General features: G+C 42.3%; 1 protein-coding gene across 2 annotated transcripts in view; it reads right to left on the reverse strand.

Annotated features, from left to right (window-relative positions):
* Nucleotides 1-13665, reverse strand: part of LOC145455642 (uncharacterized) — a 96932-nt gene that overhangs the window by 77869 nt on the left and 5398 nt on the right. Inside the window, exons 4-7 of one of the 2 annotated variants that reach the window (XM_080333624.1) lie at nucleotides 8139-8421; nucleotides 5583-5754; nucleotides 4010-4084; nucleotides 1469-1575 (exon numbers count right to left, since the gene is read on the reverse strand). In XM_080333624.1, the coding sequence (XP_080189750.1) occupies nucleotides 1469-1575; nucleotides 4010-4084; nucleotides 5583-5754; nucleotides 8139-8421 (637 nt within the window). Of the gene's footprint in view, nucleotides 1-1468; nucleotides 1576-1840; nucleotides 2550-4009; nucleotides 4085-5582; nucleotides 5755-8138; nucleotides 8422-13665 lie in introns of those variants that run through there. The other variant, XM_080333625.1, reaches the window with a different exon arrangement.

Below are 13665 nucleotides of genomic sequence, written 5' to 3' on the forward strand. Positions count from 1 at the left end.
CGGGTAATTTCATCGCTACACCCTTCATATACATCCGATTCAGAAACTGTGTCACACAATTCACAAATGAGTCCAAATAGGTACCAACCAGTGTTTTGGAAATGAGTGTGCAGTTATTTTTTAGTCGTTGTAGTGAATTCCAGAAATGTAGAGACACTAAATCACGCGACGCGCGATTAAAATTTCGATTTGAATAACTCCAAAATATGTATGTATATGTATTTTGAATAACGAAATAATTTTGGGCCACCTTCGAGTTATAGGTTCAAACAATGAGTTGCCTGAAATCCAAATTTCCACAAAAAAAAAATTCACATCATCCAGGTGGTGCTTGGCTGTCCTAACAGATAATCTTGTGGACCCCAAAAGGAACGCTGACCCCAGTTTGGAGAAGCACTAGTCTAAACACATAAACACTCAAGTAGCGGATGAATTCGAAACCTACTTGAGTACTCGGAAAAATGAGATATACTTCGTTACTGAACACCTATCTACAAGTGAACTTCAATATCGATTCACCCCTGGTTTTTCGTACACTTTCCTCTACTACACTACTGCACGCCACGATGCAATCATACAAAAACATCATTTGTGTTCTAAATCATAATTTCGCGTGCAACTCGCATGCCGACCACTTCGGTTTCATTTCAACGCGAACACTGGCATACAATCGTCTCCCGGGCCCGACACAGTTTTAAAATTCCCTCGACGAGACTTTGAAACAAAACTACAATGCTTTCCATCAAGTAACGGCGCTTATCTGCGCTGTTTAGTGACTCACACGCGGCACGCCCGTGAGCCCAAACCAATTCCCAAACCCGCTCAAGTGCTCAAACGCTGATGCTGATATGCGCTCGCTGTGGGAGGCAAAAATTCAACGTGACAGCGATATAGGCAAATACATTCAATTCCATATGTGGTTAAATTAGTCAGCATTGCTACACAAGTAGAAATAGAAGCATAATGCCCTAGATTTCTACTCATTCACAAGTAGAAGCTGCGATGGTCAAGATTAGCAAAGCTACTTCAAGTGAGGGATTACAAAAGTACTCAAGTATGTAATTTCTAAAAGATAATTTGGTTGTGACATTGTATATACTTACAGTAGTCCACCAGAGGTGGCTATACTTTAAGTATTGAAAGATCCATCGTCGCGACCAGCACAAAATGACTATTAGCAATGTAAATGGGGCGTATTTCGAAAGAATATTCAGTTCAGATGATACAGAGGCTATTCGCTCGACTATCAAGACAATTTCAACCGTAACAGTGATGCAGAAAAAAACAAGCTACTTTCTACTTTACAAACTCCGTCACTTATGTAATTTTGCTTTAAAACAGCGAAATAAAAGTGTAAGTATTCTAAAACAATATCCACTTAATCAAATACCAAGAAAAAGTAAAATTACTCCGTGCCCAACTCTGCTGATTACTGTATGTAATCTTACTATTAAATGCCTCAACCAACCTCCTGCCAGCCTTGTTCCGACGGAGTCCGACAGATTGGCGAGATTTTCCGTGCTGGTTTTGGGTGACCTTCTCCTATCGGGCGACAAGCGTCGCAAGAGATCGGAACTGAAAACAGACAGGGTTCATGAGGTTATTCCGCAAAATTCAAACGGGGTGACACAAAGGGCTTTTAACTATCCAGCAAACGCATTCAACTCAGAGATCAGACTCTGGTAACAAGCGGATATCGCAGCGACAAAAAGGGGTTAGCGAAATGCTCGCTGATTTCAAAGTTTATAATATCTCCATCCATTACAGGGAAGGCATGTATTAAACTGAATATCGTCAACATGTTATGATTGTTATCAGCCTCCCAAATATACGGATTTACCCTGCGGAAAGGCGTTTGTGAACCGAATTTCGCTTGCGCAGCGCGCCGCCTGCCACAGATAGGCAGTAATCTTCATTACTGCAATCTTCCATTTTATAACCCTGCATCTTGGCCGCTTTCTTGTATTCCATTACGGTTTCGATATCGCTCGGTTTGCTGAAGCCTACCACTATAATCTGCAGCGGCCTGGAGTCGGCGGGTAGCGATTTCTTTGTGCACACTGACACTTCGCAAATGCTGAGGTGCTTTACTTCCTTGTGCGGCATGCACAGAGTGTCAGAGAAAAAATGTTCCGCTAGTTGCTGCAGTTTTTTCCTTTTCTTTTTCGGCTTGCACTCCGCGAGTTCGGAGTCGTCCCATTGCAATCCGGATATTTTGAGGAAAGCGGGCTCCGGCAAATCAACCGCTTGGTTTTCGGCGGTTTGCAGTCGTTTGCTTGAGCTATCTACCTCAATCTCAGCTTTTTCGCGGAGGTAATCCAACAGTTCGCCGACTTTATCCATTTGAGTAACCACATCGCATAATTTCTCCTCTATCACATCAACGCGCGCAATGATTGCTTCATCCCTGCGTGTCATTTCATTGCTGATTGCATCGAACTTCTCGTCGGCTATGACGTCACAATTTCTGGCACCTACAGTGTCACCATTCATGTTAACTGATACCTGTACTATAACAATACTTGACTGTGAGTACCACAGAACATAGAATTGATACGTTAATAACGGTGCCTTGTACTGTTCGGATGTCTACTCAGTAAACGGAAGCTGAGGTATTCTTTCAGCAGAGGTGTTTTCGTTACAGCAAATGCACTGGAATGAATCATGCGCAACAATGGGACCTGAGAAACCTCATCCTGTCTTGACACGGTCCTCCATATACTGCTGCGGGCGATACGTTCTTTTGTAAGATAGAAAGATCCTCGCTGCAATTTATCAGACATGAATTCCTATGTTCTGCATTGAAGCTGATCAATTCATTTCTGATATTATCTTGACCTTCTGCGCCAGTGTGCGCTACATGCGTTAGGGATTTGGCGAATATATTCGAAGGAGTATATAGAGACAGAATTTTGGAAGGCCACATTGAAGTGAAGTCATGGTTAAGCTGCCATGGCATACGCACATTGACGGAATATTTAACACATATACCTGAGCTAAAACTCCCGAGAAATGGGTCTACAACTACACCCCATTTAATACTGTTTACATTATATGTTATGGGTGTATTGCTCGATTTTGGTAGCGTCATCAGACCTGTGTGCATAACCCGCGTGTACTCTACTAAAACACAGGCGCAGATAGGGTCATAGTGATGAGCGTTGGATTCTTTGTTGTAATTTAATTGGATGATTGCAATAAAGTTCGAAGTTGAGTGAGATTGTCACCGATTTACATCGCCGGGTTTAAATACCTGCTCCTCCCACTTGGCAATTTAGAAGAGAGTGAATTTGTGCAACTGAATATCCAAGGAGCTTGCGTTGTGACGTCACAGTTGTTACTTATCGCAAATCCAAATCGTAGGCGCAAAATGCACGCTGGGTTTATACTGACTCGGCAGTGTGCTTCTAGCCTGCTAGTTAATATGTTTCGTGCCATTGATCATGGATCCCTGACAAGGCAAATACATAGGAATATGAATGAACTAACGCCACATGTGATGCTATCCATGTGCATTGTGCATTTACCGTCAACGTATCCTCCATTCCGGCCCATATGTTAAAAACGATGGTTTGCCGTAGGTTCAAGGACCGATAGCTCTATACCCTGTATGCCTGCTCTGTCATTACTCAATGATATGAGGCTGACTACAGTGACCTGCATGTACCATTTTGCATATAAACTGTCGCATCAGTGAAAACAGTACGCGCCGAGATCGGACGTCGCCACTGTGCAGTGTATCACAACAGGTATCCATCAAATTGATTTGAGCTATATGACTTCATCGCCGAACGAAACTACACACATGCAAGTTATGATCATGACTGATCACTTGATCAGTAATTGCGGCTTTCGCGGTTCAGTCAGTTTCGACGTAGGTGAATTCGCGAGTGAACGTAACTATGTTCGCTTATTCTGGAGTGCGGACATGGTACCGATTGTGTCGGGGCTCAATTAAAGACGTGCTTCCATTCTTTAATCGGCCCGTTTCCAGGTCTAAGGCAGTTACCTCTTAATCAGCACTTTTAAACCCTTCTTGCTTGCTTTTCGGGTGTCAGAATTGGACAGCGAACCGGAAGACGACCTGCGAAATTATATGGTATTATGTGAGAGAACCGACAGTTTTAGATATCCCTGGAGAACCGAAAATGGCAAGTATAGTGTTCCTCTTTTTCTCTTCAACTGATTCGCTGCTACCAAGCGATTACAAATAATATCTGTAAATTTTGGTGAAGTCACGTAATGGTTTCGGAAAGGAACTTGAGTAAAACATTGACGCAGGTTATAGTCCTGAGATGCTTCATATTGAAAAGCGTGGTTCAATTTTACTAACAAACTCACAGTATCTACTATGGCCCAACAAGAATTGTGTTTTGGCGATATATAATGAGAAGAGCGGACATATGGCTCCCTGATTAAAAGGAGGATGGTTGCTTCGATTTCGATTGCTCCGCAATGTATCCAGTATCCACACTTCGACAGAATGAATATGCAATTGTTTAAAAATAACTTTTTTCCTGGATTCCAGTGATTCACTGATTAAATTGCCAGGTTACCCTAAAAAACGCTGCGCACCAAATTTGATTTGATTCTAACCAGTGTCAGCCGCTGCAGAGCCAATCAAATTTTTTAGTTTATTAGTGAAAATGAAAAAAATTCAAATTTCTCTGGTAACCCCATGAAATTGTTGAGTTGTCTTCAAAAACGATGCAAAATAAATTTGACTCGATTCCAACCGGATTCCAACCACAAGGATAATCCGAGAATTATCAACGAAAAACTCAAATAACTCCGCGTCTACCGGTTGGAATCGAGTCAAATTTGTTTCGCATCGTTTTTGAAGACAAATCAACAATTTCATGGGGTTGACAGAAAAATGTGATTTTTTTTTTAAATTTTCCCCTATAAATTAACATTTTTTAATTGGCTCTGCGACGGCTTATACTTGTTAGAATTGAAACAAAGTTGGTGTGCGGCGTTTTTTAGGGTAACCTGACAATTTAATCAGTGACTGGCGGGAATCCGAAGAAAAGTTATTTTTGAACAGCCCTACTATGCATTCTTGCATAACTGACATTTTGACTACGGAGGGTAAATTTGGGATAATCCGATTGGTACCTTCGCCCACAATTTCGTGCTGGACACTGTGACACATCATTAACACTCATTATTTCACATTTGATCCATGAAATAACATCATGGGTAAAAAGTTCGACCCGAAAAATGTTCGTCTGTCTTCTGCAACTTTCATCTTGGCCACACGTATATCGTTGCGGAAATGCGGGTAGGCCGGGTATAGTTCATTCTCAATTCTGCTCAGTTGGGAACTAAATTCGGGATTTTCGGCGAAAATTTGCCTTTCTTTACCAAGCGTTATCATATATTGTCTGCAGATTTGGATGAAAGTGGAGAAATACTCATAAGAGTGCCGCAACCGACAGCTGTGACGTCACAACACAGCATAGCTAAAATTCGAAATTTTGTATAACGGGGCCTATACCTAAGGTAGAAAGCCAAGGAGGTATAGCCACTTAAGACAGAAGTCTCCTCTCACTCAATATGCCAAATTCCCCCATACTTACGCAGCATCGTCGGGGTAGTGCAGACACGCCGCCGAATCCTGGGAGCGCTTTCTTTGCGCGGCGCGGTCCGCTTCGGAGTAACTGTGCGACCTTCGCCTGAACTTCATTTCGTCGGCAGTCAGATAATCCATACTTCCGCGTCCAACTCTCTTGGTGACAGGAGTAGTTGTGACTGAAAGCGCACAGACAGTTTTGCATTGGCGGATTTTGACTCATGGCGACTTGTGCGTTTCTGATCTGCGCGCATACAGCGAAATTTGACCGGCGTGTGGCTTATTATCGACAGGCGTTTGTAACTTGCGTATTCAACATGAAATTACGCCAAGTCGACTAACCGCCTTGTCACAGGAATGCTTTTATAGCGCTTACTATTCATAATCGGCGATATCAAGATATCATCTAGTTATATATATCATCACTATGCACTATGCAGCCTATAGTAGGAGTTCACTTAAGTGTATATTTATGTGATTGCACGCATGTGCACTGTACAGCAGTATCACGCTCAGGCGCAGTACATTAGCCCTTTCTGCAACGCTGAAGCCCCTTCCGTCCCAAACTTCACTTGACTATAGTCATTGCACGCAACCATTCAACCCCAAGACATCAATGGTGCATGCGAGTAATTCACGACTGCTTTATTATAGTAACATTGATTTTCATGATATAGGTTCCGATAGGGGCGGCAAACTGAATTTCATTGTGGGCTACATTATCAGGTTGGCTGCAATTAATTGGTCAGACATCTTGCAAGTGTAACTTCATACAAACTCGAACGCACTTGACAATAACTCACACTACTCTCGTCACAGGAGGGACTTGGGACATCGGGACTAGACACTTCTTTACGGCGTGGTGGGCACGGTAGATGGCAACGATATGTCCGTGCTTAATATCCGTGGGTTTGTAACCATTTTCTAACAGACCAAAAGGATTTTTGATATTTCGGTATACATGAAAATGATGGGGGGCGGGAGGGCATTTTGGACATGGATATAAAGACATGGACATGGACATGGACATAAAGACACCAATACGCTATGCTGCTGTGAAACTGTGAAATTCTAACTGGTCGCGACACAGGCACTGCTAGTCTGTACTAAATAGCTGATAACATAATGAAAAACGAATTGTAGTTGTAGACTGGAACGCGGTGTTTACGAATCAACGCTTGTGCAAGTTCTTATTTTTTTTTTACTTCGTAGCCACTATTATCAAGAAAATATTCACGTGTGCTACTGCCCTTCCAATAACAAATATTTCCAACGCTATCCCTAGTAAATACACTTACACCACCAAAGTTGTCTATGAAGTCAGTACCAAAGTTGAAAATAAATGACAGAAAGTGAAATGTATTTAGAATTAGATTATTTGACCTAGTGCCATTTGTAAAAATATCAGTTGATCTAACAGTGGTGCCGGGGGGAATTTAAGATTAACATGTGGACTGCGGGGTCGTCAAAAAGGTGGAACCACTTTTTCCGACTCCATGAAGAAGCTGGCATGGTAGATAATGATCAAATAAGTTTTTGGAAAAAATATAAATCCAGGTGACAAGGTAAAGGGCAAGCCGTATGAAACGCCTTGAGCATTCACCCCTTTAGTACAATGAAAGTGGCCCGTTATGAAATGGGAAGGTAAGAATGTGAGGAAAATTTTCCCCATTCGGTATCAGAATCGACAATATATGGCTTGTGAATTCATCCACGTTAAAATCTACAGCTGCCTACGTTATCGCGGGCACGCCATTATCTCGGGCATGATACTCAAACCTCGTAAGTTCAGACTATCATGCCTCGTAAGCAACCATAGTACGGTAAACGATGTAGCTGATGTCACAGACATAAACGTTGCTTGACTCCGTGTGAGGCCGCGTATCACTGTGTTTTGATTAGTGTGAGATACGCTTCGAACAGCGCATTACGTAATATGTATTTTGATGGAAACGGCGAAGCTACAATTAGGCCGTCAAGATGATCTAACATAGATCACTCGACACCAAATTTGGTAAATAGTTAATAAAGCTTCGATACATATTTCTCATTACCGCCTCCGAGCAAAATGCCTCCCGCTTACATCATACTATACTTGGATTTGGAAAAGGGATCGAAGCCGAGATCGTCATCTTATTTTTATATAGGTGATGCGACATTGATACCAAATATCCTTCAAATGACGTATGTTCAACAGGAAGATTACACACTGTAGAGGCATATGTAGCCAGTTTTTACCTCTTCTAATGCCGTTTTAATCCAACATAGGTTTATGTGTACGCAAGAAATCGGGATTGCAGACAAAACACGTGGAGTACGTTATGACTGCGACTCTAAATAATCAAACAGCTTTCAAAGTTTTCGGCTCGCACAAAATCTGCTGAAACTGTCTTTCGCGCTTTCTGCTAATCGAAGCTGTCACAGTTAGAATACCTAATCGGAAGCAACATGCCAACTGCGAAAGAATAGTAATGCTCTCATAACACATCAACAACTCTACACGACTCCCTATTTAGAATTCCTGTAATCTTATCATCTAACAGACAGTGGAAGAAAAACATACCTTCGGTTTTCGTCTTCTCAGGAGGTGTTTTGCTCCCGGCTTTCTTTTTTCGAAAAGAACTTCTCAGAGACGAAGTAAATAATTTCCTTCTTTGAAACGGACTGGGGGTGACATTTTCAGGCTGAGACGCTTTCCTGTCCGCTTTTTTAGACCAGAATCCATCCGACGTGCCCCGATTCGGGCAGCCATGAAAAGTCGATCTCAACGCGGAATTTCGCCTCATTACAATTGGTGTTGGCTTGAATTCTAGTTGTTGATTAACTCCCACGATACGGCTGTTCTCCTTTAAAATACAGCACTTTTGATTCACAGCACTTTCCACCTGCACTAGCGCTTGTTCAACGTCATTATCATTTGGTTTTCGAGTAGATATGTCGTTCTGTAACGGTCGCGTACATGACGTAATAAAAGAAATGGATTATTACAGTATCATGTTCCCAGCAGTATTTCATGGGCATCGATTACTGTCACACACACAACAGCTATAAGTGACATTCCGAGGTGGAAATCGAAATGAAAGTACCCTATTCTTATTGACTTTCCATATATTTCATGATACACGTTGACTAATTCTGCTGCGCAGGACAAATATACGGACTCAGATTTGACCAATATGTTGAACTGCTGATTATTATTATCATTGATCGACAGGCCATGAGCTGATTCACGGATACCAATATACTTCACCTGCTGTAGACATTTCGTACAATGCCTTACAAGTGTTGTCGAGATGATCAGCAACCTTTCGCATCTCAGCGTGCCGAGAAGCAATCATCAATATTCTGTATACTCTATTCAGCAAATAAGAGTACTTCAATGAGATGACGCCGAAATCAAATTCGGTATATATATTCACAAATCTATATTTAGTTCAAATAGTGTGGACTATTTATGATCTTACGACATATAATATCTGCGCTGACGAGCAAATGCCGATTGGACGCGTGGACCCCCCGGCACGTTGAAAATGAAAGGGATACCAATATGTGGCCATCATGTGGCATTCAGATGAAATCAAATATCTAAATACATTTTAAAACGATACACGCGAACATGGATCCGTTGACGGGCGACGAGTGTGGCGTTGGGTTAAATGACCGGCTCCGTTTTACATTAGGTCTGGTGAGAGCTCTGCTAATAGACGTTGTATCTTTTGCATGATATAGGTAACCTATATGTTACTTCAGGGGTGGGCAACATACGGCCCGCGGGCCGGATCCGGCCCGCGATGGCATTTTGTCCGGCCCGCGGACAGATTCTCGTCTTATATGATAATGTGGCCTGCGGCCCATCAGTCTGCCGAGATATCCCACTTCTTGCTTACTACGTCAAATTTTAGTGACTGTGCGTTATTATATCCTGGTGTGCGCCCTGCGCAGCGTGCGAGAGTGGAGCTTACGGGCAAGTTCGTTGAAGCGAAAAGACTTGCACTGTCAGCATTAACTATGTACTCATCCCTAATGTTATTGGTGGTAATCATGGTGTTAGTCGTCCACAATGGTCATTTACACCAGGCCGATATTTCTTATTTTTCATTCCGTAACCGCCAACTGCTGGTAGCACGGCACACGTCCAGGCTTTTGTGAGATACAGCTTAGTAATCATGCCGATGAGATGGCGAGGAGGAGCCTAGATAAAGCTCCATCACTTAGGTAGGAATTCTGGAGTCAGACTCGAAGCCACAACACATCGGTTTTGTAGCTGCGGATTATACAACTACGCTATCTCGCCACCTACTAAATTGGCGGTACAGGGCTTATCGAACGTCTTAAAATCATAATTTAGGATTGCATCTTGTGTTGATTGATGAGAGAGAAACAGATATGGCGGTGCATGTATGACAGCGGTTCTCAACCTGTGGGGGGACGGGAAAGTATCTAAAAGTGGCGCGAAGTCACAGTTAACTGAAACTTTTTCGCGCTCCGCGCGATTCACCTCCAGCTTATGGTGATTACTATGTCTAGTGTACGAATTTCATATTTGAGAACTCTCTCATCAATAGCCATAACCTTTAATGCCATCAAACTACCCGTTGGGATGGCTAGTAGGGATGGTGTGAACGTGAGGTTCACGTTCGCGTTCTGTGTGTGAACTTCGGAAATTTAGAGGTTCGCGTTCACAACAGAACCTTGGTAGGTTCTGCACTGTGAACCTTTTGGTAAATTGTAATTTTCACTTCACTATAAGATCTTTGGCTCAAATTTATCGCATTTCAACTGCGGGCCACTCCACATCAGAGATGGAAGCGGGCCGGGTGAGCCGGACCCGAACCCGGCCTGAACCCGACAAGTTCAGCCCGAACCCGGCCCGAACCCGACGGTCGAGTTTTGAGCCCGTTTCGGCCCGAAACCAAGTTCAAATAGCAATTTTCAACTGTTGCGAGCAAATAAGCTGATATACGATTCAGATTTCGAGCTTTTCAACGCTTTCAATGCTCTCACTTTGTTTTCTTTCGATAGCAATCTTGCATATGGCAAGAGAACTTAATATATCTGAATGAGAATACGCTGAAAACAGCCCCACTCTTAACTTAGTTCCACCATCCTTTTTGCAAAATGTGAACTGTATTAAATGGTTCAATACCAAACTAAATTAAAGAAATAAAGGAATAAAATTGGCCAAGATGAGAAAAAATAGTGTGTTCAAAATACAAGTCAACTGTCATCCATACAAAGGGCGTTGCATTCACACGTTATACGAAGAATTGATTATTTCAATAGCCTCAACAGTTACTGGATACAGTCGGGTTCGTCTTTCAATTTTAAATGGGTAATGTGTTGCATCTTATCAATTCGTTCTCAATCAATTCTCCATTCTCTATTTTGGCTGGTGACTATCAACGTAGTTTACCAGTTCTACGTATATGTGAGCGATACAGCGCCTTCTTGCGTGTATATTCAACTCTATATTCGTTTAGCGGTTCAGAATCAGGGACCACTCAATATGTATTTCCGACAGCTAGCAAAATGCAATGATGCAATCATGCCTCATACTTCGAAATGGCAACTTGACTTGAATTGTGACTTGACTCGTGACTTGACTTGACTCGACTTGACTCGAGTCACCTCCAAAAATCGAGTGACTTGACTTGACTCGAGTCAGCTTTGAAAATCGATTGACTTGACTTGAGTCAAAATGCGCAATGACTCGAAATGACTCGTGACTCGAAGGTAGTGACTTGATCCCAACACTGCTATATAACAATACTACCGCTGTCACATAGCCTAATACAATATAAGTTAGTTTCCGTACAGACCTAAAGCAATTCACCATGGACGACAAAATCACTATGGCGCATCTAAAAGCTTTCTTTAATAAATATTAACACCGCCGTAACACATCTATCGATCAATTCTGCTGTGCCACAACGGAAGCCGTCGTCTCATCACCTGCTTCTAGCTGTTCAGTTCAGCATGCCTCATCGAAATTAAAACTAAATTGGTAGTAATCCAGGCTCCAGCATGGTAATCCATCCATCCGTAAGTCATGTTTTCGTCACAATGTGGCCTGAACAATGATCAATGTCTGGCGTATTTGGGACACTTGTTTACTATTTAGCTGACATTGTTTCATTATTCAATCATAGTCTTCGGGCCGTCTTATAATGAAGTTTATCTGGGTTCGTACTTCGTATAAAATTTATTCACAGATATTGCCATACTTATACGTGATACGGTATTGGTGTATCTTATATGTAGTTGTGCCACTTTCGAACAAAATTGCAAATCAAATTTGTATATGAAGTCAATGCTTTTCGTAGTGACTATTCGGCCCGATTCAATCCCGATAATTTTTATAACTTTGGGCCCGAACCCGGCCCGAGCCCGGCCCGAACCCGGCCCGAACCCGAAAAGCCCGGCCCGACTTCCATCTCTGCTCCACATGCATGGTGCTGGCAGCATAATAAATCAACGCTTAACGAGCATGCAACATGCACCTGCACCTCGACAACCTTAAAAGTTTTAGTTGCTTTGTAGCACAAATTTTCTCGAAATAACCAGCTTTCCGTTTGTGAATATTTAGTGACTCTCTGCTCTGAGCTTGACCCGCATTCATACAACATCACGAGCGATATGATGCTTATTCAACCAATCAATGACATTGATATCGTCTTCTGATGTAAAAAATCGAACGGGTGTACGGGGTCAATCTTGACTTCATATCTTTACCGTATCATTAAAACCAAATCCGTGCGATTAAGGTGCTTGTTACTGCTGCATAACTTGTTGTTGTTTGTGGTATCGGTAGCGAGTATAGAAACCCGTTGTACACTCTGCTCAATATCAATGTAGCAATACTCAGACTCCGAACACATTGTCCGGTCTGGCTAAGACCGTTAAGGCGTAAGCTTATATTCATTGGTAAGTCCTCGTTGAAATTGTTGGCAAAGCGACGGAATGTATTGATTTTACGCAATTATTATATCCTTTGATTACCGCTGTTGATACATTTAGCGACGTTGAAAACGCCGATATGTACTTCAGCATTGTGGCATTATGTGGACCGAGTCTTCGCTAGGTATCGTGTACATTAATATATATATATAGGCTATCACTTCATTGGAAGATAGGGTTGGAATTAGCAATATGACGTCACGTGACGTCACGAGGTTCACGTTCGTGTTCACACAGAACCTTTCAAAAAGGTTCGCGTTCACACGAACCCGAACCTTTCAGAGGTTCACACCATCCCTAATGGCTAGCATTCTGATTTATCTCTTTAATATATCATGATAAGGAAGGGGGGCGCAGAATTTTTCACTATCAAAAAGGAGGCGTGCTAAAAAGTTTGAGAACTACTGCTGTATGACAATACGGTTCTCAACTCCTCATTGTCATCGTCATTATCGGCGAGAAATCGCTTGAAATGACATTGCTCTCGTTAAAATAGATTCTTTAAATACGATTTATTCCTTGTATAACTGAATAAATGGGCGAATAATCTATCCATTAAGCAATCCGGCCCGCCAAGTGCTTAATTTTCCTATATCCGGCCCGCCGACTGGAGAAGTTGCCCGCCCCTGTGTTACTTTCATATAATGACTTCTGTGTTGACGTAGTCATACATCTTAGAATCATGCGAACTGCTGCCGCCCTCTTGCGACAACGAGCTGTTAGAATAAATCATCACTAACGCAATCATTCCGTAAAAAGCATATGATCAATAGTATCTATATGACACACGAATTTGAAGCTCAACAATCAACATACTAGCGACTAGCCCAACATGTTTACCGGAGACCATCTACTTGTGCATGAACGTAAACATTATGAATTCTCGCACAACGCTGTACGTTCAAATAAGTGTTTCCGTGTTTCCTGTTGTTAAATCATTGGGCATTGGGCCATCTGCTCTTTCATAGCCCCCGCCCTCCATTACCACGTCCGAGACACGGATCGGAATGTTATAGCGACATATGACCAGCGAATATTGAGAGATAAAGATTGGACTCGGACATCGATTTTCCACTCCACTTGACTGACTGAAGCATCAAGTCAACTTAAACCGAGATAGAACTTGGGTTGGC

Source organism: Botryllus schlosseri, chromosome 14 (assembly GCF_051294905.1).
Source record: "Botryllus schlosseri isolate E-star chromosome 14, Bs_hap1, whole genome shotgun sequence".
Lineage (NCBI taxonomy): Eukaryota > Metazoa > Chordata > Ascidiacea > Stolidobranchia > Styelidae > Botryllus > Botryllus schlosseri.